Source organism: Rattus rattus, chromosome 2, assembly GCF_011064425.1.
Source record: "Rattus rattus isolate New Zealand chromosome 2, Rrattus_CSIRO_v1, whole genome shotgun sequence".
NCBI lineage: Eukaryota > Metazoa > Chordata > Mammalia > Rodentia > Muridae > Rattus > Rattus rattus.
Window position 1 is genome coordinate 103736093 of NC_046155.1, and position 26268 is coordinate 103762360.

General features: G+C 37.8%; 2 protein-coding genes and 1 pseudogene across 2 annotated transcripts; 1 reads left to right on the forward strand and 2 right to left on the reverse strand.

Moving 5' to 3' along the window:
* Positions 1–1109: 1109 nt before the first annotated feature.
* LOC116894117 (olfactory receptor 52N4-like) lies at positions 1110–2075 on the reverse strand. Its single transcript, XM_032895835.1, has one exon. The coding sequence runs from the start codon at positions 2073–2075 to the stop codon at positions 1110–1112; it is 966 nt and encodes a 321-aa protein (XP_032751726.1).
* Positions 2076–17929: 15854 nt separating this feature from the next.
* Positions 17930–18889, reverse strand: LOC116894118 (putative olfactory receptor 56B2). The gene has a single exon (XM_032895836.1). It carries the CDS (start codon positions 18887–18889, stop codon positions 17930–17932), a length of 960 nt encoding a protein of 319 aa, XP_032751727.1.
* A 3689-nt stretch (positions 18890–22578) lies between these two features.
* Positions 22579–22730, forward strand: LOC116894825 (annotated as a pseudogene).
* Positions 22731–26268: the final 3538 nt, after the last annotated feature.

Sequence of the window (26268 nt, forward strand, 5' to 3'; positions counted from 1 at the left end):
GTTGGAAACCCCATAGTCACATATCCAGTGCTTTTTGACCAGTTTTGGATCACCAAATAGTCTGTAGTACCTATTTTAAAGATGATGTCATCTCATTGTTATTAAATGTGATACAGTACAAAAGGTTTAAAAATGGATAAATGAAATGTAATGACTATAGTTCATCATATGATCTCTCAAATTATGATTTGAAAGAATGAATGTGTTTCCTTGCCTCCAGGACAAGGAAAAATGGGAATAAAAAAATTAGTTTACTCTGCATTCCTTACAAATAAGCTCAGCTAACAAAAAATTAAATATACAAATACTGTTTCTTTGAACTGTTTTTATTAATTTAATAGAATATTTAATATTAGAGAAATATTCAATTCTATTATACTCACAATTAAAGTTAAAAATAAAGTTTAATAGTTTCTGATATATTTTTCCTATGGAAAATATATGGATTTCCTTAAATGTGTTTCAGAGAAATAGCTCTAGTTCTGAACTGCTTGATCTTTAAGACTGTCATGAAGGAAATGGGACAGTGAGTTGTTCTGCTGTGAAATAATTATAACAGTGGCTTGGACAGAGAAGCTTCGCTAGACTAATAAGATTCTATTGAGCTCTCTAGTTAGTAACATGACTTTGTGAGAAACATCTCTTTCCTTTCAGGAAGAAAGAAGTATTTGAAAAGCAAGTACTTTATAATATATAATATACATAATATATATAATATATAATATATTTTTATGTGCCTATATACAAGATCTATACACACATTTACAATTGTATACATATAAACATGTATAACTTTATCAAAAGCAATAACTGACATATATCTTAAAAATTACAGTTGAAATATCAAATCAAGACGTATAATCCTCCAGTTTTACTCATTTTTCTTTGGCTTCTATCAGTGGAACCTGGTCTTTCCAGTAGATTATTATTCAAAAGAGAAGGGAGAGTCATGTGAGCTTGGTGAGCATTCCAAGACTTTTGAAGAATACATGTAACATGGTCTGGATTTTAGTGCCATGGTAAGATAGTACATCTACAAGGATTTTACCAACTTCCTCCTAAGAAAGCAATTAAATGTAATTATACTCTGTTACCCTGCCAAAGCTCATTTACATACTGTGAGCTTTGAAATCCTTCAACCCTGAAAGAATCCTTATGACGCAGTCTCGTATTTGCTTGGTTTTCACTCCATAGACAATAGGATTCATAGTGGGAGGTAAAAGCAGATAAATATTAGCCACAATGATGTGACAAGATGGAGGGATGGTGTGTCCCCCAAAGCGGTGAGAAAAAAAGGAAAAGAAGGCTGGGCTATAGGAGAAAACAATGGCACAGATGTGGGCAGTGCAGGTGCTGAAGGCTTTCTGCCTAGCATCTGCTGAGGATAAGCTGACCACTGTCCTCAGGATCATGGTGTAGGAGACCGTGATGCACAGAATGTCAATGCCCCCAATCAAGAGAGCAACCATCAGGCCATAAATGGCATTCACCTTGACATTGCCACAGGACAACTTGGCTACAGACATGTGGTCACAGTAGGTATGGTTTATTATATTGCCTCGGCAGTAGGGTAGGTGCTTGATAACAAATATAATTGGAATAATTAGCAGTGCCCCTCTTAGGTAGGTGGCAAACCCAATCTTGGCAATGATAGCATTGGTGAGAATGGTGGAGTAATGTAGAGGGTAGCAGATGGCTACGTAGCGGTCCAGAGCCATGAGCATGAGAACCCCAGACTCCATCAGCGTGAAGGTATGGGTAAAGAACATCTGTACAAGACAGTCATCAAATCCAATTTCTTTCAGATGAAACCAGAAGATGCAGAGGGCTTTAGGGATTGTACTGGAGCACATGACAAGGTCCGCTAGAGAAAGCATTGCTAAAAAGTAGTACATGGGTCTATGTAAGGAGTCCTCAAAGACGATGAGATAGAGCAGTCCACAGTTCCCCATCATAGCCACTGCATACATGGAACAGAATGGGAAGGAAATCCAGATGTGCATGTCTTCCAAGCCGGGGATCCCATTCAGAACAAAGGAAGCTGGAGTCAGATCTGTGTTATTCTGCGCTGACATGACCAGGCTGGTACCACCATGAAACTGCTTAAAATTATGTAGGTTTTTCTAAAGAAAAAACAAGAGAAAATACAAGTTGGGATTGCTGTGTATAACCCTGTTCTGCTTTTTAAAACCATACAATACATTTTATTATTCAATCAACCAAAGGAATAGTTATGTTTGTATTGTTCATTATTGTTAATTCATTGATTCACTTAGGAAATTGTTACTGATCAGATCCTGACTGTATTTTTGAAAGGTAGATTTTCATCTTTGTAGAGTAATAATCCACTGTGTTCTGTTATTTGTTAAAATGTGACTTTACTCAACTATTGATACACATTTTACTATAGATATGGTCTTAGAATATAGTTTGGTCTGGGCATGCTGGCTTCATGCCTATCATAACAGCTCTGGGAAGACTGAAGTTTCATAGATAGATGATAGACAGACAGACAGTCAAATGATTTCATCCTCTCAGCAACTATTAAACACTTAGGACTTAGACTATTAAAATTCTTATCAACAGTGGTTGAAGTTTATCTTTGTTACTGATGCTCTATTCAAAGGATTCTGAAAATAGTCTCATGATTTATTCCTCAGTAAATCTTAGGATCTCACAAGTCAGTGAAATTGTTCCCTCATTCTTCATGATTTCTCTTTACTGTATTTTAACATACTGAACTATGATCCTTTTTCTTCACAAAATGAATGTATGGTCATAGGTGAAGAGCAGCTTATGGTGCCTAGAATGGTGAGTTCCTTGGTTTATTTTTTCTACAAAATAAGCAATAACATCCTTTCATTTATTCTTTCAACAAATCCCCCTGATTTACCTTCCTTGTCCTCTGAGAGTTTCTGTTGCCTGTGTTAGATGTATCATACATATTTTATATTCATTTTCTACATTATACAAATACCATTAATATTACTAGTTCTTATTGAAGGCTATTAAGTCTTAGCCTCTATTATACTATTTCCCATTAAATATGCATTTTCTCAATGACATGCTGACATCTATGATACTGTTTTCTCATTTATACTCTCTGTTCTTTCGGATTCATGTTTTCATAATCATAAAAATAGAACCCATTTTAATTTGTTTTTGGGGGATTGAGGAGACACATAAAAGTTATATTTGGATAAAGCCTCCCAGGCTGCCCACATGAACTATCAGGCAGTTCCTGGTAAACCCCACCTGTATTCCCTCCTCCATCTGTAACCAAGGAACTGACTGCACCCATCCTGCCTTTCTTCTCTATCTCCATCATCCAATAGCAGGAGCTCAGCCTTCAGGAGCACTGACCACACTGAGCTCCAGTCTGGCCGCAGCAATGAGGACCCAGAGTCATGTTAGATTCATCCCATCCAAAAGGGCTGCAGGACCTGTGTATTTGAGCCCTTTTCTTTTCACCTTCCCAATTTTTCCACCCTGCTCTGTGACAATCCCCCTGCCCCCCAAACACACCCGTGGATCTACCGGAGATTACAGCTGCCAGAAGTGGACAGATGAGGCATTGGATCTGGAGGTTGACAGCTGTGTTTTTGCAGGATCTCTGTGGCCAATACCCAAGGCCCAAATGAGCACCTCACTTCCTGAGCCCTCTTGGTGATGCTGAATCCTGTCCCCAAACCTGCAGCCAGGCGCCAGGGATCCCCCAAAGCCCGAGGTCTTCTCACCTAACCCAAGAACATGCTAGAGCTGCTGGAGGTGAAAGCGAAGCTGACTAAGCACACCCTCAACTGCAAGGGCAACTCAGGACCCACAGCAAGAGCACAAGCACAGGAGTGACCTGCTCCTCCTGGCCACAGGGATGGTTCAGATTGGTCCAGTGCCACATGCACCACTGCGAGCACTGTGACTACTTGGCACTGCACATGTATCAGGACGCCCTTGCAGCCCTCATATGGCTGGTCCCGCACATCGGGCAGGTCTCATTTCCAAATTCTTAAGTGGTACTTATTGAACGCTGAGGAATGGGTTGGGCAGTGTGGCCGCTGAGGAACTTTCTCCATATTCACAAGAAATTTCTCCACCTCTCCAGCCCCCATGAGTGAATGTCCTAGGGGAAGAAGACAGGGGCCTCTTAGACAAGTTATGTTTGTAAATTAGTACAGTAATTGTGTCCTTACTCCCTCGAGTCCACTAGAGACTTGAGTATGGCTGCCTTGAGAGAGGCTGCCTTCTAGTGTACTGTCTGTGGTTTTCTAAATAAAATTCTGTATAAGAAACCTTGAAAAATATCGCTTTGCCACAGATAAAGGACAAGTGGGTGTTTTCATTGCCTCTCTTGTCTTTGTAAGAATTGCTTGTGGTGTTTGTTTGTTTGTTGTTGTGGTGGTGGTGGTCGTGGTGGTGGTGGTGGTTTTTAAGTTTTGCTTCTTTGTAGGAACAATGCTTGATATTTGGTATTTCTAATCTTATCTCATATTTGTTTTTCATACTAGAAGAAAGTTATCGAACCCCAAATTCTCTTTGCTTCCAAACTCTGTTTCTAACTTTAATAAGTGTTTGGAGTAGAGGAATGGGGGCCCCACATTTTCATTGTTTTGGGTTTGTTGGTTGTTTTTTTTCTGCCATGGTGAATCCACACAGGCCTACCCTGGAAGCTGAGAACTCCATGGAGAGAGGCGACAAATACCTCAGCAATTCTGGCAGAACTATAGTTCTGTGCCCAGGATCCCAAAGGAACACTGGACACTCTGTCTCTCTGTCTCATTGTCTCTCCTTATCTCTCTGTGTGTGCATATGTGTCTGTAGGATGTAAGTGTTTGAATATGTGTGTATATATATATATGCATGCATATGAAGTGTATATGTAGTGTGTGATATGTATATGTAGTGTGTGGTGTGTATGCATGTTGCGTTTGTGAATGTGTGAGTGTAAGGGAGAGAATGTGTGTGTGTGTGTGTGTGTGTGTGTGGTATGTGTATAATGTGTGAGTGTATGTGTGTGATTATAATGTATGAATATGGTATATGTGTATAGTATGTAAGTGTGTGTGTGTCAGCATCAACATGAACAAATTTTTACACACTCTCACAGTAAAATTCTATATAATACTGATAATAAAAAACCTGGATTGTCATACAATCTAAATAAATTTTATATACTGTGTTGATGTTAAAGACATAGAGCAGTGTATTTGCTTGGTGACCTCATTATAAAATAGAAAACTGAGTCAGTTTCGTGTGCACTGTCAGAAATAAGAAGTATCTGGGAGGCTGAGACCGAGGAAAGTTCAAGTTTGAGACTAACCAGGGCTACATAGTGAGGTTGTCTCAAAAAATATTCAATATAAGTGGAAATTGTTCTTATTGGGCAGAAAGAGTGACTAATAGAAGTATAAAGTGGAGGACTCTTGCAAGCTACTGACTGTGTGCTGTACAGATTTGGACAGGCGATGGTAGTGGGAGTGGGAGAGTTACTTCTTTTTGTAAATGTGGACACTGGTGGATTCCCTATACCCTGGTGGATGACCTCACACTCACATACATATGGGGAGATCTAACTGAACTCAATGGGTTAAAAATACATTATTAAACATAAATGGAGAAGAAGTTGAGAGGGAGATGAGATGAGGATCCTGAGGAGTCAGAGTGGGTACAGGACTGGGTATGATCAAGAAACATTGCACTCCTGTATGAAATGTTTAAAGAATAACTAAAGTAAATGCATCCCTTTTATATATTAGGGTGGCCTCTATATGATGACAGTAATGTGTGCCAGCTGCAAGCAGGCTATCACCTGTGAGTTGGCTCAGCAGTTAAGAACACCTGCTGCTCAATCATGAGAACCAGAGATTATATTCCAGCACCCAAGTCAGGCAGCTCACAAACATTTGTAACTCCAAGGAGCCAGTGCCCTCTGCAGATTTCTGTCAAAGCACACACACACACACACACACACACACACACACACACACACACACACAGAGGCATACACACACACACACACACACACACCTGCCTGTGTTCAGACTCACCAGGACACACACACACACACCCCACACACACATCTGCCTGTGTTCAGACTCACATGGACACATACGCACACATAGATTAGTCTTACTTTATATTAGCAATCATGATGTTTTGTGATGGGAGTCTGTGATTCTCAATATGGACTTGATGCTATTATATGATCACATTAACGAGATTATGAACTGCTTGAAGGGTGAATATTGTAATGAGCTGATGATATGTTAATTGGTTTGATTGTGGTGGTCATTTCACAAAACATAAGCATGTGAAAACAGCATGCAGCATACCTTGAAAATGCATACTTTTGCCCATTTCACCATAAAGTTGAAATAATATGAGGAAATGTCTCTTTAAGACATAAAAATATCAAATGGCATTTTTAATCTTGTATTTTCTCAAAGCATTTTGACAAAGATAATATAAACAATGGTTCATTTATATTAAATTAAAATATTAATATGATCTTTTTAATTTTCTTGATGCTTTTATGATTATAAACATCATGCCTTAACTGAGACAAGATGACTCCTGCTCTGAGCCACCACCAGTCTGGTACTGCAAGGCCTGGGCAGGAAGCTTATCTATAGACAACCCCGCCTAGTGCCAGGAACTGTGTGGGGAGAAAGCCTAAATCGTCACCAGTCCCACACGGTGAAGGTACGCTTATGCAGATCATACCAGGGACAACTCCTGACCAATGCCACAGAACATGGGTAGAACATAGCACTCTTGAGACAACCCCAGACACCTAAACACCCCAAGGCACCACTAAGATGAGCAAGTAAGTGGTGGAGAAATGGAAGAGAAAGAGAATAGGAAGAGCGTTTGCACAATGAAGAGAGGCAAAACTGGAGAGTCCAGGGTAGTGAGGAACAGCCTGATGTGAGTAGCCAGTGATGCCACCTATGTCCATGGGGAGGTCCTGGCCTGTAATGACACTGAGAGCATATATGAGGGAGATTAGTGGAATTGGGTTGTATGATGTGAAATTCACAAAGGGCCAAAACCAAGTCTAAAATGTGCCTTCAGTTTTGAAAATACACAGTCAGGTGTTTAAAACAAAAGTTCTTTGTTTTAGATCGTTCAAAAACATAATATACATACATGTACACACGCACATAACACACAGGGCATATGAAAAGAAGATACCTCCTAACTTGGGTGTAATATAAATATTTGATAAATCTCTATAAATAGTGCATACAATTTCTATTCTTGTTTTGTACATTCCTTTATTTGAGAGGGAGTCTCATTGTGTAGCACTGGCTGAACTAGAACTTGCTATATAGATCAAGCTAGCCTTGAATTTACAGAGACCTAACTGCCTCTACCTCCCTGGTGCTGGTGTTACGGGCAAGCACCACCGTGTACAGCAAAACATTTCTTGTTCTAGTTTTGAAGCATTGTTGTAAACCTGGATTTACATCATAATAAGAACTTAACATTTTGTAGCTATGTAGCATAAGGCATATTGTTTTAAATATCTTTTCCAAATAAAATGCTATTTCCTTTTCAGGATTCTGTTCTATCTGTGGGTGGGCGGTTTCTAAAATTGTGTGTTCTTCATTCCATGTGAATAATTATTTTGATATTTTAAGGAAAGGCCCTATATCTAAACATGAATGCATGCACAGAGGCAGAGAATACTGTTTTATAGGGGGGAAGATGAGGCAGTTTCCCCTCTTCCAAGCCTTCTCTTACACATGCAAGTACACAGATCCACAGAAACACACACGAGAGAAAGAGACCATGTAGCTTAACAAACAGCATATATTTCTTACTAATAACAGAAATTTTTATTATTTTCTTTGTCTCAATAGGAAAGTAAGTGAAAAAAAAGTCACTGGATAACATATGTTCTATAGCAGTGGACCACGAGACATCCTGTTGGAAATGATATTGAGGGAGACTGTAAGTGGGAGAATCAGTAAGAATGGATTGATTTGCGTTCTTCTATATGTTGACCTCCAGTTGAACCAGCACCATTTGTGGAAAATGCTGTCTTTTTTCCACTAGATGGTTTTAGCTCTTTGTCAAAGATCAACAGTCCATAGATGTGTGGTTTCTTTTCTGGGTCTTCAATTCTATTCTTTGATTTACCTGCCTGTCTCCGTATCAATACCATACAGTTTTTGTCCCGATTGCTCTGTAATACAGCTTGAGGATAGGGATGGTGATTCCCCAAGAAGTTCTTTTATTGTTGAGAATAGTTTTTGATATCCTGGGATTTTTCTCATTCCAAATAAATTTGCAAATTGCTTTTTCTAACTCTGTGAAGAATTGAGTTGGAATTTTGATGGGGATTGCATTGAATCTGTAGATTGCTTTTGGCTTTTGGCAAAATGGCCATTTTTACAATATTAATCATGCCAATTGGTGATCATGGGAGGTCTTTCCATCTTCTGAGATCTTCTTCAATTTCTTTCTTCAGAGACTTGAAGTCCTTGTCATACAGATCTTTCAATTGGTTACAGTCACACCAAGGTATTTTATATTATTTGCGACTATTGTGAAGAGTGTCCTTTCCCTAATTTCTTTCTCAGCCTGTTTATCCTTTGAGTAGAGGAAGGCTACTGATTTGTTTGAGTTAATTTTATATCCAGCCACTTTGCTGAAGTTGTTTATCAGCTGTTGGAGTTCTCCGGGGGAACTTTGGGGTAAATTAACTATACTATCATGTCATCTTCAAATAGTGATATTTTGGTTTCTTCTTTTCCAATTTGGATCCCGTTGACCTCTTTTTTTTTTTTTAATTGCCCTGGCTAGGCCTTCAAGCGCCATATTGACAGCATCTGCTGTCACCTGAGATTTTGATCTTAGCCATTTTGACTGTTTAGCTGTGTTTTGATTTGCATTACCCTGATGAATAAGGATGTTGAACATTTCTTCAGGTGCTTCTCAGCCATTCAGTATTTCTCAGTTTCTTATTTAGCATTGTACTCCATTTTTAAAATAGGGTTATTTGGTTTTCTGAGTCTAACTTTTTGAGTTCTTTGTGTATATTGGATATTAATCCTCTGTCAGATGTTGGATTGGTAAAAATCTTTTCCCAATCTGTTGGTTGCTGTTTTGTCCTACTGATAGCATCCTTTGCCTTGCAGAAAGCTTTGCAAACAAAATGAAAGCAGAACATATCTCTAGAACAAACACTTTTATTCTTTGATTCTTTTTCTTGTTTTTGTTGTTTCTATTTGATTGATTTCAGGTATGAATTTGATCATTTCTTGTCATCTACTTCCTTTGAATGTAATAACCTTTATTTTTTTAATTTTAAAACTTTCAGGTGTGCTGTTCAGTTACAAGTATGAGATGTTGTCAGTGTTTTTGTCTATGCAATTAGTCATATGAACTTTCAGTTTAGAACCACTTACTTGGTGTCCCATTATATTGGGTTTGTTGGATATTCCTTTTCATTCAATTATAAAACGTCTTTAATTCCTTTCTTAATTTCTATCTTGAAACACTTTTTTTCATTCAATAGTGAGTTTTAAGTTTCCATGAGTTTGTAAGCTTTCTGTTGTTTCTCCTGTTGTTAGTATCCAGCTTTAATCTATGGTGGTCAGGATGCAGGGAGTTATTTCAATTTTCTTATATTTGTTAAAAATTGCTTTGTGCCCAAGTGTGTGTTCAATTTTGAACAACATTCTGTAAGGCGTTGAGGAAAAGGTATATTCTTTTGTGTTTGTGTAAACTATAAATATCTATTAGGTCCATTTGGTTTATAACATCAGTAAGCTGAAGAATTTGTGTGTTTAGTTTCTGTCTATTGGTGAGAGTGGCATACTAAAGTCTGTTCCTATTTTTCTGTAATGTCCATTATTTAACGTGAGCTGTAATAGGTTTTTTGTTATGAACTTGGGTGTCCTTGTGTTTAGCGCATAGATGTTTAGAATTGCGATGTCCTCTTAGTGAAATTTTTCCTTTGATAAGTATCTTTTTAAAAATTTGTTCCATCTTTATTAACTTGGGTATTTCTTATTTACATTTCGATTGATATTCCAGGGCCAACATCCCTCTAACCCCTCCCCCTCTCTATGGGTGTTCCACTCCCCATCCTCCCCCCATTACCACCCTCCCCCCAACAATCACATTCACTGGGGGTTCAGTCTTGGCAGGACCAAGGGCTTCCCCTTCCACTGGTGCCTTACTAGGGTATTCATTGCTACCTATGCAGTTGGAGTCCAGGGTCAGTCCATGTATAGCCTTTGGGTAGTGGCTTAGTTCCTGGAAGCTCTGGTTGGTTGGCATTGTTCATATGGGGTCTCAAGCCCCTTCAAGCTCTTTTAGTCCGTTCTAAGATTCCTTCAACGGGGGTTCCGTTCTCAGTTCAGTAGTTTGCTGCTGGCATTTGCCTATGTATTTGCTGTATTCTGGCTGTGTCTCTCAGGAGAGATCTACATCCGGTTCCTGTCAGCCTGCACTTCTTTGCTTCATCCATCTTATCTAATTGGGTGGCTGTATATGTATGGGCCACATGTGGGGCAGGCTCTGAATGGGTGTTCCTTCTGCCTCTGATTTAATCTTTGCCTCCCTATTCCCTGCCAAGGGTATTCTTGTTCCCCTTTTAAAGAAGGAGTGAAGCATTCACATTTTGATCATCCGTCTTGAGTTTCATGTGCATCTAGGGTAATTCAAGCATTTGGGCTAATAGCCACTTATCAATGAGTGCATACCATGTGTGTTTTTCTGTGATTGGGTTACCTCACTCAGGATGATATTTTCCAGTTCAACCATTTGCCTATGAATTTCATAAAGTCATTGTTTTTGATAGCTGAGTAATATTCCATTGTGTAGATGTACCACATTTTCTGTATCCATTCCTCTGTTGAAGGGCATCTGGGTTCTTTCCAGCTTCTGGCTATTATAAATAAGGCTGCTATGAACATAGTGGAGCATGTTTCTTTTTTATATGTCGGGGCATCTTTTGGGTATATGCCCAAGAGAGGTATAGCTGGGTCCTCAGGTAGTTCAATATCGAATTTTTGAGGAACCTCCAGACTGATTTCCAGAATGGTTGTACCAGTCTGCAATCCAACCAACAGTGGAGGAGTGTTCCTCTTTCTCCACATCCTTGCGAGCATCTGCTGTCACTGGAGATTTTGATTTTAGTGATTCTGACTGGTGTAAGGTGGAATCTCAGGGTTGTATTGATTTGCATTTCCCTGATGACTAAAGATGTTGAACAATCCTTTAGGTGTTTCTTAGCCATTCGGCATTCCTCAGCTGTGAATTCTTTGTTTAGCTCTGAACCCCGTTTTTTAATAGGGTTATTTGTCACCCTGCGGTCTAACTTCTTGAGTTCTTTGTATATTTTGGATAAAAGCCCTCTATCAGTTGTAGGATTGGTAAAGATCTTTTCTGAATCTGTTGGTTGCCATTTTGTCCTAACAACAGTGTCCTTTGCCTTACAGAAGCTTTGCAGTTTTATGAGATCCCATTTGTCGATTCTTGATCTTAGAGCATAAGCCATTAGTGCTTTGTTCAGGAAATTTTCTCCAGTGCCCATTTGTTCGAGATGCTTCCTCACTTTTTCTTCTATTACTTTGAGGGTATCTGATTTAATGTGGAGGTCCTTGATCCACTTGGACTTAAGTTTGGTACTGGGTGATAAGCATGGATTGATCTGCATTCTTCTACATGCTGACCTCCAGTTGAACCAGCACCATTTGCTGAAAATGCTATCTTTTTTCCATTGGATGGTTTTGGCTCCTTTGTCAAAAATCAAGTGACCATAGGTGGGTGGGTTCATTTCTGAGTCTTCAATTCTATTCCACTTGTCTATCTGTCTGTCTCTGTACCAATACCATGCAGTTTCCATCACTATTGCTCTGTAATACTGCTTGAGTTCAGGGATAGTGATTGCCCCGGAAGTCCTTTTATTGTTGAGGATAGTTTTAGCTATCCTGGTTTTTTTGTTATTCCAGCTGAATTTGTAAACTGTTCTAACTCTCTGAAGAATTAGGTTGGTATTTTGATGGGGATTGCATTGAATCTGAAGATTGCTTTTGGTAATTTTGGTGATTGCCAAGCCCATGTTTACTATAGTCTGGATGTCCATGAAATGGTTCAGGGCTGGTGTAGTGACACTTCCTGGCAGATTATGGTAATGATAAGTATGTTGGCTGTAAGAGCCAAGACAGAGTAGAGACAGTGGCAAAGAAAGCCACTGCTGCCATCTGTGGATACCTGAAAATCCCATCAGAATGAACTCAGACACTTGAAATCTAGAGCTTTTGGAATTTGTCACATCCTGGAACATCTTTTGGTAGAGGAAAGGGTTAATCTTGTTAGTTTAGATCAGCAATATGATTGTCAGGAAGGAGCTTACCTCAGATCATTATATTTAGGATGATTTTGCCTCTTCATTATTGTTATCCTGCCTCTTGTACTAGGGAAACATGATGAAATAAGATCATCTATGGTAGGTGGCACATTCTACTTGCTAACTCAACAAGTCATTTGTTGAATTCCATAATAAAGAATGTATTTATGCTATAGCAATATAGGCACATGGGATATTAAGGACAATCAGAACCCTGCTCACTATCATCCTTGTAGAGACCATACAGGCAATAAAAATAACAGGAATATGATATTCCATCTCACATTTTAAATATGGTTTTGCTAATGTGCTATTTGCTTCCTTATGCTAATGTGTTTAAAGATAAATTTTTTGATACATGGAGACTTGTTGCATATGAAATTACATTATTAAATACATACATTTATGCATGTTTCATTTATATAATCAATTTAGAACAATCAGATGATATATATTTTTAAATTCAAATTCATTAAATTGTGCTGAGACAGTGGATTAGACCTATCTATCCTAATAAAACTGATTTAAAAAAATAATGTCCTCTTCAATTCTAGTCATACATTTAAAAAGTAGTACAGCTTAAAGGCCTGTGATGTCTAAGTTCTGTTGACTGTGTTTGTGAGTAACTTACCTTATCTATGACAATTATTTTGGTTCTTGGATCAGTTCATGAAAACATACTATAACTCCTGGGACAAACCTGAAGAATACATATACGAAAATGTCATTGTTTCAGAAAAGATATGCATACTTTAGGAATGTTTGTATAGCTGAGCAGTCCTGGTGTAACAGAATCTAATGGGAATCTCACACTGAATCACCAATATTAAATTCAACTCCATCCCTTAGGAAGACTCACTTTATTCTGTGTGTGGTCTAATGTGGATGTGCCTGTGGCATCTGTTAAAAATCCTTCTTAGACTAAACTGCCAGACATAGAAGAGGTTCCTTGATGTGTAGGGTGGTGGGAAAATCTCATATATCACATTGTTCTCTATTCACTTTTCCTATCACTTCCTCATTTTTCTTTGGAGTAATTAGATGCTGCTCTAGGCAATTTTTCTGCAAAAAGAAAAAGAATACAAGACAAGCATGTTTTTAAGGATGATCTTTGAGACTTCTTCCTGAGTCATGATAAAATCTTAAAGCAAAATAGGATCACATAGAAATGTCAAGTGCCTCAAACTTTGGAGAAAATGATGGTTGCTTTCACAGAGGAAAAGACGTGTGGCCTTATTCCTGAGCCATGGATGGTCTTCGATAGTTCGACATTCTCTTATATTGCTTATTTCTAGCTTGCTATTTTACAGTTTATGTCCCAGCAACCCTCTGATCTCTGAGGTGCCCTCTCCTCTCCCATCTCACCAAATCCACCGACAAATTTGCCTTCCTCAGTAAGACTCATCTCTTTGCTTTGACACAATATACAACTATCCTTATCAGTTGTTACAAGTTGGAATTAGAAAAATAACAATCTTGAAGTAATAATATATTTATTATGAAAATTGACCTACTTTTGCATTTAGCACCCACCACCTGACTTTTAATATACATATTTAATTCATACTTACAGTTTCAGTGTTAAACAAGATATAGTCCTGATGTCAATGAATGTTTACAAAGCAATTATTAATGGATTGAAAAACTAATAAATAGAAGAAATATAATAAATATTTAAAGACTAATCATTGAAAGCATGAAGATCCCTACAAGGAAAGATAAAAATTTTAAGGTTACTTCATAAATAAGAATGAAATATATTTTATTAATAATATTGTTTTAAAAGCATAAGGAACACCTTATAAGAGTAAAAAAAGAAAGAACCTAGAAGAACTTTTTTTTTGGCTTGAGCCATCTCATCAGTTATGTAAAATCTAGTAGAAGGACTTGTGAGATGACACCTGTACAGAAGTCTGACAACCTGAGATTGATCCCTGGGACTCCCATGGTTGAAGGAGATTCCTAACTCTTTCAAGTGGTCCCCTAACCTCCATACCATTGCCATGGAAAGTGTGTGTCTAAACACGCACATGCACACACACACATACACACACACACACACACACACATGTATACATGATGAACATACACAGGCACAGAATATATAAATTTAATACATTTTTAAAGTTAGAGAGTTCAGGCAAATGGGTATATTCCAATTTGTACTATTTAAAATACAGATATGTAAGGAAGGCATAAATAAAAATCCCTGTGCACAATATATCTGAGAATACTTTGGAAAATACCAACCGTACAAATTATTAAAAATATACTGTAAATGTTAATGTGTAAATATCAGTAACAGCCAAATATTAGGAAGCAAAAAAAAAAAAAACCCAAAACAATTCCATGGTGCTCACTTTTAAGAATAATAGAATAAATGCTTGATGTAAAGCAATTAGAAAAAAAGAAAGAAAAAAAGAGTATAGACATCTATCACTTATCTGTCCTATAGCTAAGGAAGAGTATAGAATAATTAGAACTGGTCCTGTCAAACAAAGTTACCTCTATATTTTACACAGATTTCTACAATAAAAATAGTAAGACATCCTGAAAATGTTTTCTTCCATCTATCAGCACACAGTGTAAAATAAAACAGAGAGCCCAATTAATGCAATGTGTGGCTGATTCGGAGTCCCTGCTCATTTCTACTTTGCTAATAATACACAGTCTTTACAATGTCCTATAATTTATACTTCAGACAAATAAACTAGGCTGATATTTGACACAAAAATTCTTTGAAGTCAACCATGACACAAAAATTGTCATCAAGTTCTTTCTTTCAGACTTAGAGATTTTTTTTACTTCATAAATGTACCATTCCAGATGCATTTGCTCTCACTGGTTTGTATTCAACACTACATTTAATTTTTTAAACAAAATATTAATTGAGAAAACTATGAACTCAGAGCTAGAGAGATTGCTCACTGGTTAACAGCACAGCTCTTCAGAAAAATCCTGGGTTTGATCCCCAGGATCCGCAAGACTCACAACCATATGAAACTCCAGTTCTAGGAGATGTAATGTCCTCTTCTGGCCTCCTCAGGGACTGCATACACATAGTGCATTACATTTATGCAGGAATTCAGACACAAAACAAAATAATAAACTATCAAAAGTTTCAAAAAGAAAATTAAGAATTTATATCTCTACACATACACATACATTTATACTTGATTTACTATAATATAACGTAATATGTAAAATTTAAAATAATGGAATATACAAAGCATTCATATTAAAATTAGTTCATTATCAGAAGTAATACACTTGTGTAGCCGAGAAATAGAATCAACTTTTGTAATATTAGCTGCCCACCATTTTCTCCTTCCATTATCCACAACATAACAGAACAAGAACATTGGCAGCCATCATTGCTGGAGAGATGGCTCAGGTCCTACAGAGAACTCTGGGTTGGCTTACAGCCATCTATAATTCCAGTTCTAGGGAATGCAGTCACATATTAATACACAGACACATATGCAGGCATAACATTCGTACGCTAAAACTAAAATAGGCATCTAAAAATTAATTGTCACAAAGAAATGAATTTTCACATTTTCCTCCTTCCCAAAATATAAACAAATAGACTTCTATGTTTTTATAAAACAGCAGCAAGGAATGTTGCCAGGAATGTTTTACTCCTAAGCTAGGAAGGGGAATTCTATACTGGAGAGGCAATGTGCTATTTTCTGAAATAATCATTTCTTAAAATATAAGGTAAGCATGCTATTTATTTCTATTATATTTTCCTTATAGTTACAAACATAGTAAGTAGTATGGAGTTTGTTGTTATATAAGTAATTTCTGTCTCTTCAATATGGTTTCAAATCTCTCAAATAAAGCATAACAAATAGAGTGTTAACTACGAATAATTTACACATTTTCAACCAAAATATAAAAGGCTTACAATAGTAAAAAAACCTTACTTTTCTGAAAGAAAATGTCATTAGTCCATCACTAAGAAGGTCTATTGATATAATAGCTTAATTATAAATATCATTGTTTATAAAAGACGTCATGAGAAACATTTACTGTTTAACATTATCCCAAGCTCTTTAGAGTCAGAATACTAGCCCTGAAAATTGAAACACATCTTCTTTCGATATGATAGTGAGAGTTCATATATTCTACTAAGATATCTAGGGGTTGGGGATTTAGCTCAGTGGTAGAGCGCTTGCCTAGGAAGCGCAAGGCCCTGGGTTCGATCCCCAGCTCCGAAAAAAAAAAAAAAAGATATCTAAAGGTTTAATGTTGTTTCTAATGTGATATCTACACCTTTTGGACCAGAAGTCCTTCTCTTTCTAAAGGGCATTGAGGACAAGCAACAATGTTCAAAATAAGGAGCTTTCCTCCAGGTACTTCTCATTCTGTAATAATGTAAGCTTACTGCTGTCATTTCCAGTGATTCCATTTAGTCAGGGGGAAACATCAATATTCAATTCCATGTGAAAGGCTTTACTGAATTTCCATCTAGGAAATTACTAAGTAAACATTTTACCAAAAAAAAAAAAACCCACAAAATTTATGTCTTCATTCTGAATGATTGAAATAAAGATTATAGTTCTAAGAATGCTCTTATTCATTATCATACCCTCAAAGCCACTGTCCCTTTAACTAAACCTCTCCAATTAATCTCCTCCTAACAACAAAAGCATGGCGACACTATCTGCTCTCCCTCCTCACCCTATGAAATGGCTTCTTTCTAAATATCAAAACAGTGAGCTGGATGCAGTGATGTCCAAGAAGACAGTCTAGGTTAAAAACCATTGATGCTGCTATAGAAATGCGCCCATCCCTTAACATCTCAGTCCCTTGACAGCTACACATTTGAACTGATATTGCCCCAGAAAGGACAATTGCCTGTATGATGATCAGCACACCTTGCATAGGAGGAGTAACAGTAAGGATTTCATTCTTACCACCTCTCTGATGTTCATAAACAACCAAATAATTTCACATTCATATATCAATCGGTACACATGTATGTGTGTGACTGTGTGTATACACATAGAACAGGCAAAGTATCTGAATTAAAAGCCAAACTAACATCATATCACAGCTGTTCTTTCTGCCAAGGGGACACAAATTTAAGGAATTTACATTAAAAATGTCTCACACTCAAGACAATTAATTTTTTTATTCATAATAGATTACATGTATACATTTGAATGAATTGTATTATCCTATAAGTGTTTAGTAACATTCAGGCCAGGCTAGTGACTTTGAAAAAAAACATTAGATTATCTTGATTTTCAGTTTTTCAAGATAGTGATTATCATTGAATGTGATACCCATGCCTTCAATTCCTACACTCACGAAACAGAGGCAAGTGGCTCTCTCAAAAATCAAGGCCAGTCTGGTCTACATAGCAAGTTCTAGACCACCTATGACTACAAAATTGATACCGTGTTTTAAAAATAATTACATTAAGTGATATTGATGATAAATATATAAAACATTACACAGATTTATTAAGGATGTTTTATTTTATGCCTATAAGATTAATAAGTATAATCAGATATCCTATTGTTGAAATAGAAAAAATGTTTTTTTTTCTCCTTTTTAGCCTCCTTTGACATCCAGCCTAAGCACCTTGTACAAGCCTTGTTTGAGCTCTTTGTTCTTAAGGGCATACACCATGGGGTTCAGAGCAGGGGGAACAACATTGTGCAGCACATTCAGCAGAACCGGGATGACGGGAACTGACATTTTTGCACTGTGGGTGATGGACATTACAATGATAACAGTGTAGAAGAAAAATATTAGGATGAGGTGAGAAGTACAGGTACTTAAGGCTTTAGATGCAGCTTCTGCAGAGTTCAACCTCAGCACAGACCGAAGAATCAAAGCATAGGAAACCATAATTAAACCAAGGTCACTTCCCATGACTGCCCAAGCCAGGAATAACTGGTTGATGCTGTTAATTTTCCTGTCATCACAGGCAAGGCTAGTGACCCCCAGATTAGTACAAAAACAGTGGTTGATTTGATTCCGGGAACAGTAATTTCTCTGAGCAGCCAATACAGGTACTGACATGGGAGCCACACAATTTCTGAAGGCCATAAACACAGTTGCTTTGACCACAAAAGATTCAGTAACTATTGAAGAGTATCGGAGTGGTCTGCAAATTGCCACATACCTATCTAAAGCCATGCAGACAAAGATACCTGACTCCATGGCAACAAAAAAATGTATGGCATACATCTGAACAAAGCACTCATTGAAACTGATAGCCTTAGCATTGAACCAAAAGATGGCTAAAATCTTGGGCATGATAGTAGTTGCCAGACCCATGTCCACAATAGCAAGGATGCCCAGGAAATGGTACATAGGCTGGTGTAGTGATGCCTCTTGGTAAATGATGCTCACGATAACTGTGTTGGCAATGAGAGCCAGGACATAGAGCAGAGCCAGGGGCAGGGAGAGCCAGTGCTGCCAGCTGTGGATACCTGGAAATCCCATCAGAATGAACTCAGACACCTGGAACCTAGAGCTGTTAGAATCCCTGAGGATCTGGAACATCTCTTGCTAATAATAAAATAATGCCTGCTTACTAGTCCTGAGCTTCTGTGTGATCGTGTTGGATACAGACTTGCCCAGGGTATGATACTGAGGGATGAGTTTGCATCTTCATCTTTCCATACTGCTACTGACACTTGTTATCCTTATGAGCAGGAACCCTCGTAGGTAGCATGATATATTTTAATTCATCAAATCACACAGAATTCCTTGGTGCAGACCATGTTTTCTGCTATCACCTAATTCAGAAATAGAACATTAGAGAAAATCAGATTATGTAAATGATCTCCCGTGTAGTAGGTCATTGAATCTGTGCATGATGTAAATAACCGGATATTTTTGTATAATGGGTATATTTGATTTGGTGAAGGGTTGCTTTGGAGAAATATAATATAAACCCCAGTGGAGATGGCTATGTACAAATTTTTCTTTGGTACAATATTAAATTGTCATATATTTTAGAACAGAAATCTTTCTACTTACATTTGTGAGAAACTTTTATTAATAGTATGTATATGTAAGCATATGTTTAATCAAATGCATATTTATCTTATAATGGGAAAGAAGCTAGTGTTTGGGATGTGGATATAATAGTTAAATTTTGTATGTTTTTATTTTGTGTTTGCTGTGAGTTAAATTCTGGTCCTCGAAGATGCTAAGGATACTATCCCTGATTTATGTCAAAAAGTTAATCATTAAAATTTTTATTGTTATGTGACAAACATTAACAAACTCCCATGGGTAAATTTATGTGAAACTAGATGCATTTTAAGAAGTTGAATGAGTTGAGCAAAAGCTTCACCAGCTTTCCACCTCACTCATTGATGTTCAATTTTCTTTTTCATCCTTGGTAAGGGTAGCCAAGGTCTTAAATGCAAATACTGTAATTCACGTTCCCTTTTTATACAAAAACCATTAAAAAGTCCACAAATATATTAAACTGAATTATATACTTACCTTTTCACAGATTTTTCAAGGTCATAACTATTATTCCCTCAATAACAGTCAATTTTTTTGAGATAGGATTTCACTATTTAACCTCACTATTGTGGATCTAACTAGGTAGGCTAAGGAGGCCATGAACTCACAGCTCTGTCCACCTGAGTGCTAGATTTAAGGGCATGTGCCACCACACCCAGTAACACTGAACTCTCAGTGCATGTGTAAGCAAGTAGGAAGATCAGGGAACCCATTAACATATTTTTCAGTTAAGAATATGAAATATGTCTCCAAGATGGCTTCTTGTATCCTTACGATTATTTTCCACATATGAGATAAACTTTCTGTTTATATTACCCATATTTCCTTTACTGGTATTATTATAATCATTACTGTTGGTTTAATTGTTGCACTTTCAATATATTTTTAAACTTCTTTGTCAAAGATTTAATATAATTTCCAAGAAAATACTTAGTATAAATTATATTTTCCAATAAAAATTAAAATGCTTTAAATATTGCACAGCCTTATTTTTGCAGACTTCTATTAGGCTAAAGATCTGTAGAGATAACAACTTGAAACATGAGTATCTCAATATATCAAGAACAATATTGAGAGCATCCAATTCCATCTTCCTTTCCAACCCTGAAGACAATGTTTCCAACCCTCATTTTATCATCCTCTGTCTTTACAGTGCATGTTTTCCCCTTAACATGGCAGTAGACTCACCAGTTCAGCTTTGCTGTCTAAGATAGGTTCTTTCCATCTTAGTCTAAGTATGTCTTGAAAGAAGAAAGTAAAAGATGTTGCTTCTGAAGAACAAGGGAGAACGGGTGACAAACAAGTGTCCAGACTGTGATCAGTATCTCTTCTGCAGCTTCTTATTTGGTTATGATTCTCACCTGAATCTCATCATTTCCAGTGATGCCTGTTTGTTTAGGGGAAGAGAGATTTTTCACCATCATCATAAACATCACCCTGGAAATCTATACAGAAATGAAGTCTGAAGATTCTGGGGAATATCTTCTCCAACGAACAAGCAATAACCTTCATGACAGACTGATCTAGGTGAATGGAATCAAAGCAGCCTTTCTAAGGAGTTAATCAATTTGACAATCAACTGGAACATACAAAAATGCCAAAAACCCTCTAACAAAGCTTCCAGGCAGTGGATATACTACCATTCACAAAGAAACCCTGTGTCTGTGCAGCCTGTCACGTGTCCTCTCATACCTAGTTTCTAGTCAGCAAAAAAAAGAAGAGAAAAATAAAGAGATGAAAATAACCTGGTTCAGATGTTCAGTGTGGTGATCCCAAAACTCCAGAATCCTATTATATGTGCTGTATTTATATCCATGTGCATGGCCCTTCATGTCTAAATCCCTTGAGGTCTGAAATGCTGACCTGAGACTCTTGACTCTTTATTATGTTTAGGGATCACTGAGAACTCTACAGCAAGCAGGAGTGGAAAATTCAAAATGATCCCTACCTAGATAACATTGATTCTGACTTTCATAAAGACTGCTTATTTACAAATGGGATTAACAATAAACGTCATCACATTGAGAAGTTCAGTCAAAGGTTAGTATCTTAGATCTGGTTGGACATGCAATGTTTGAGGTATGGTAATCACAGGAAAAAAACAATAAATGACTCCAATTTTCTACGTGTTTAAATTGGTAACAAATTAATACTTATAGTATATTTTCATTATCTATAAACTTTAAAATAATTAAAATATATTTGAGAAAAGACATAATACCTAGTAAATATTTCTTAACCTATAATTATTAATTTTGAGAAAGATGTATAGAAAGATTATAGAAAGAATTTAATAAATTGTTAAACCAAATTTTTGTCATTTGTAATAGCATTTTGTATTAATCAGGCTATTAAAATAGAATTATTGCTCTACAGAAGAAGTAGCTAGGAGTGGCAGCATGAAATCTGGTACAACCTATGTGAGATCTGCAGTGTGAGGCAGCTGGTCACCTCAGGATACTTAACATTAATATTAATACTTAATATTAATCATCTCTGGAAAGATCACTGAAGCAGCGAGTCTCTGAAGCCATCTGTGTGGGACTGTTTAGACAAAGTTAACTGAGTGGAAAGATACATCATAGTGTCCATGGTAACACACCCTGGGTTAGTATACTGAGTCTTATTAAAGGAGAAAATACACTGGAGATGAGTATTTTTTTCTTCAAGCTCTGCTATTCTGTCTTGTGTCAACCTATAATATTTGAAAGGGTTTCCATCAAACATTTTACTGGCTTATTTTTCAAGCATTTCTGTTTATTGAATTCCACGTCTACATGCTGTACTGACTTCCTTATTTCATTTAGCTGCTTGTGTCTGCTCTCTTTGAATTCAACCAAGGGTTCATTAATCTTCTGTATGATCTGTTTTCCTACCTACCTACCTACCCACCTACCTACCCACCCACCCACCTACCCACCTACCCACCCACCCACCCACCCACCTACCTACCTACCTCTACCTCCCCACCCACCCACCTACCCACCCACCCACCCACCACCCACCCACCCACCCACCCACCCACCCACCCACCCACCCACCCACCCACCCACCCACCTACCCCTACCCTCCCACCTACCCTCCCCCCACCCACCCTCCCATCTACCTACCTTCCTACCCACCTTCCTACCCACCCACCATCTACCACCCATCTACCTACCTACCTATCCTCTATTTATCTATATAGGATTACTAGAAAATAGTACATATTCATCTCTTCACTGTGGCAATATCGTAGCCAATGAAGTTTATCCGAGGCATGATTATTGCTAACTGGAAAGAATAGTGCATCTTCATATATCTGCAGGGATCTGCTCAAAAGGGTGGGCGAATACCTAGCAATTGTCACAGATATTTAATAATGACAGGAAAAGCATATTGATAGCAAGAATCTTTCCTAAAATGATTTTCTCTTAAGCCTTGTATATAGAAGTAAATCTGTCATGGGTTACTTCAATCCAATGCAGACCATCTCAGGAAGATTATTAGCTCGTTGAATCCTGACACATGGACACCTAATTTTTTAAAAAGAATTCAGATGCCTAGAACAAATGAAACTCAAGACGGATGATCAAAATGTGAATGCTTCACTCCTTCTTTAAAAGGGGAACAAGAATACCCTTGGCAGGGAAGAGAGAGGCAAAGATTAAAACAGAGACTGAAGGACACCCATTCAGAGCCTGCCCCACATGTGGCCCATATATATACAGCCACCCAATTAGACAAGATGGATGAAGCAAAGAAGTGCAGAAGTGTAGATCGCTCCTGAGAGACACAGCCAGAATACAGCAAATACAGAGGCGAATGCCAGCAGCAAACCACTGAACTGAGAATAGGACCCCTGTTGAAGGAATCAGAGAAAGAACTGGAAGAGCTTGAAGGGGCTCGAGACCCCATATGTACAACAATGCCAAGCAACCAGAGCTTCCAGGGACTAAGCCACTACCTAAAGACTATACATGGACTGACCCTGGACTCTGACCTCATAGGTAGCAATGAATATCCTAGTAAGAGCACCAGTGGAAGGGAAGCCCTGGGTCCTGCTAAGACTGAACCCCCAGTGAACTAGACTGTTGGGGGAGGGCGGCAATGGGGGAGGGGGGAGGGGAACACCCATAAGGAAGGGGAGGGGAGGGGATGTTTGCCCGAAACGGGAAAGGGAATAACACCGAAATGTATATAAGAAATATTCAAGTTAATAAAAAAAAAAGAATTCAGAAATACACACTTGATAAAAGAATGTATCTTCAAACAAATGCTGCTGGTCAAACTCAATGTCTTTATGTAGAAAATTGAAAATGCATCTGTATTTATCACCCCTCACAAAACTCATTGCTGGTAGGAGTGTAAACTTCTATAGCCATTATGGAATTCAATATGGCAGTTCCTCAGAAAACTGGAAATTTATCCACCTCAAGATCCAGCTATCCCACCCTTTGGGTATATACCCAATGGTCACTCCATCCTACTATAGGGATACTTGATAAATTACGTTTTTTGAGGATTTATTCATAATAGCCAAAAACTGGAAACAACTTGGATGTCCCTGCACCAAAGGATAAAGAAAATATGATACATTTACACCATGAAGTATTATTCAGCTAAAACAATGACATCATGAAATTTGCTGACAAATGGATGGAACTAGAAAAAATAATCTTCGGTGAGGTGAACTGTCAGCTATGCCTGCATAGCTAACCTGTTACCCCGAGTCAGCGAGGGCCTGCGGATTAAAAAGAAAACACGTACATGGGTCACCCATTTGCAGCGAGTGCCACCACGGCTTTACTGAGATCTCCTTATATATCCGAGGTAAAAGCCATGGAAAACAACAAGGCAGGTGAAAATCCCCAACCAGGAAAGCAGGAAAAGTCTGTGTGGTGGAAAGTTTCAGGCCCAATCAGGGACATAAACAACTTCTTAACAACCACAAGCTGGAAGGCTCGGTGGGGAAGAAGGGTGCCATGGAAAATCCCAGCCCCAAATCAGGAGCTAAGAGCAGCTGCCAAGGGTATAAACAACCTCTTGATATAGTAGGCTAAAAGCTCAGTGAGGGGGAAGGGAAACACCAAGGTAGGGCCCAACATTTTCCCCTCTTTTATTATTATTTTTTTAAAGTAGCACTTGTCTTAGGATCAATCTGGGGTCCAAAACTCTTTCCCGTCTCTGAAAATCCTGCCAGCTTCAGGATTTCTTTCTTAGGCAAATATGGTCCCAGAAGGTTACCCATTTTTGGCTAACTACTTGTCGTACAAACTGAGCCTAATTTGGGCCGATGGATTATTCCCGGCCAATGAAAACCAAACCTGTTGGTTTCAGCCTGAGACTGGATCTGTTGGTACTTTAAAATAGCCCAAGGGCAGCTGCTAAGAGTGAGCATTCAAGATAAGCATTCATCCCCAACAGCCTTGCTGCTATTAAGGACCTTAACAGCAGTTACACACATAGAATGATAAAAGTTAAAACAAGATATAACATGGGTTTCCCAGAGGAAATCCATTTGAGAGCAGTTTGTTGGTTGAGATCAAGAATGACCAACTGAATCTGAATATTAATGCTATTCTGCACAGTCAATGATGTGGCGACTTCTCCAGAACGTATCCATAGTCCCACAGTCCCAACTTTAGCTGCCAATTGAGATATGGCCATACTGGCCACTGTAGCAGCAGTGGCTGAAATGGTGATGGCAGCAATGACTGTCGCAGTAATGCCAAAGTCTCTTTTATACCTGTAGAGTACCACTGGGAATCAGCCTTCATCCAGAGGTATGGGGATCACACCAGGAACTCGAACAATCCATGTAGAATCTTCCTGTTCCCAGCAACTAGTTGGTAGGATAGGACCTGGAAGAACAATTGAGAATCTCCTCCCTTGAGAATCTGCCTTAGTCCCATTCTGAACCAAAAAGGAAAATGGGTGCCAACATGCATGGCACAGATTTCAGAAAAAATGTTCTCTTCTTAATTGACTAATGTCTCAAATATTGAAAAGAAATATTGAATCTCTTCTGGAGCACCAGCTACTCCCAAAAATTTAAAGCACGTTGTAAGAGTAAAAGCTTGTAGTAAAATTTAAATGTCTATATAATGAATAATATACCCTTAAAGATTCAAAGTCTTAGCTTCTTGTATTGAAGCAGTGACAAAATTTTTTTTACATAATGTAGGGCCAAGAGTGATTCTTCGAGGCAAAACTTCCCGATAGTATCACTTCATGGGCTCTCCAAAATTATAAGCAAGCTCACTAAATGAAAATCTTTCACAATCGCCAGGATGTAAAGAAAGAGCATACAAACAATCTTTTAAATCTATAATAATTGTGTATTTCTTGAAATAGCAGTTGGAGTGAGCAAACAGGCTGTAATGCTCTTATAAGTTCCATAGCCTCATCAACCTTTCGTAAATCCTGTAACAATCTCCACCTGTTTGATTTTTTTTTCTTAATTACAAATCTGTCTGTGGTCAAACTGTAAACTATAGCCAATTCCATGCGAATTATGAGGTTTAAGCCAACTTTGTATGTTACCAATGTTACAAATTTTTAACCGTAACCAATAACTTAAAAGTCAGTAAAATATAACCAAGACATAGAGTATATTATACATTCAAAACTAATCAGAAGCAAAAATGAAGTGACTACGCATATCTTTAATATTTAGATTAAATACCATTTTTATCTTTTCTAACCGATTTTAAGAGAAGCACCTTGTCACCTGTTGAATCCAATTAATCACAAAGATTTTTCTAAGAGAAATAGCCATCAGTTCCATTACCATAGAAGCTGTGAAGCTCCTGGTGCCTTTAGGATCTGCTTGTGTAAACATTTAGTCAGCCCCGTAGGGGGCTTCCCCAGCTGACTTAGGCTCCTAGCTACAGATGCAGGGCTCAAAAGGTAATTGAAAC

Coding starts and splice junctions, on each gene's coding strand:
- LOC116894117 (XM_032895835.1), bottom strand. CDS start 2,075: ATGTCAGCGCAGAATAACACAGATCTGACTCCAGCTTCCTTTGTTCTG.
- LOC116894118 (XM_032895836.1), bottom strand. CDS start 18,889: ATGTTCCAGATCCTCAGGGATTCTAACAGCTCTAGGTTCCAGGTGTCT.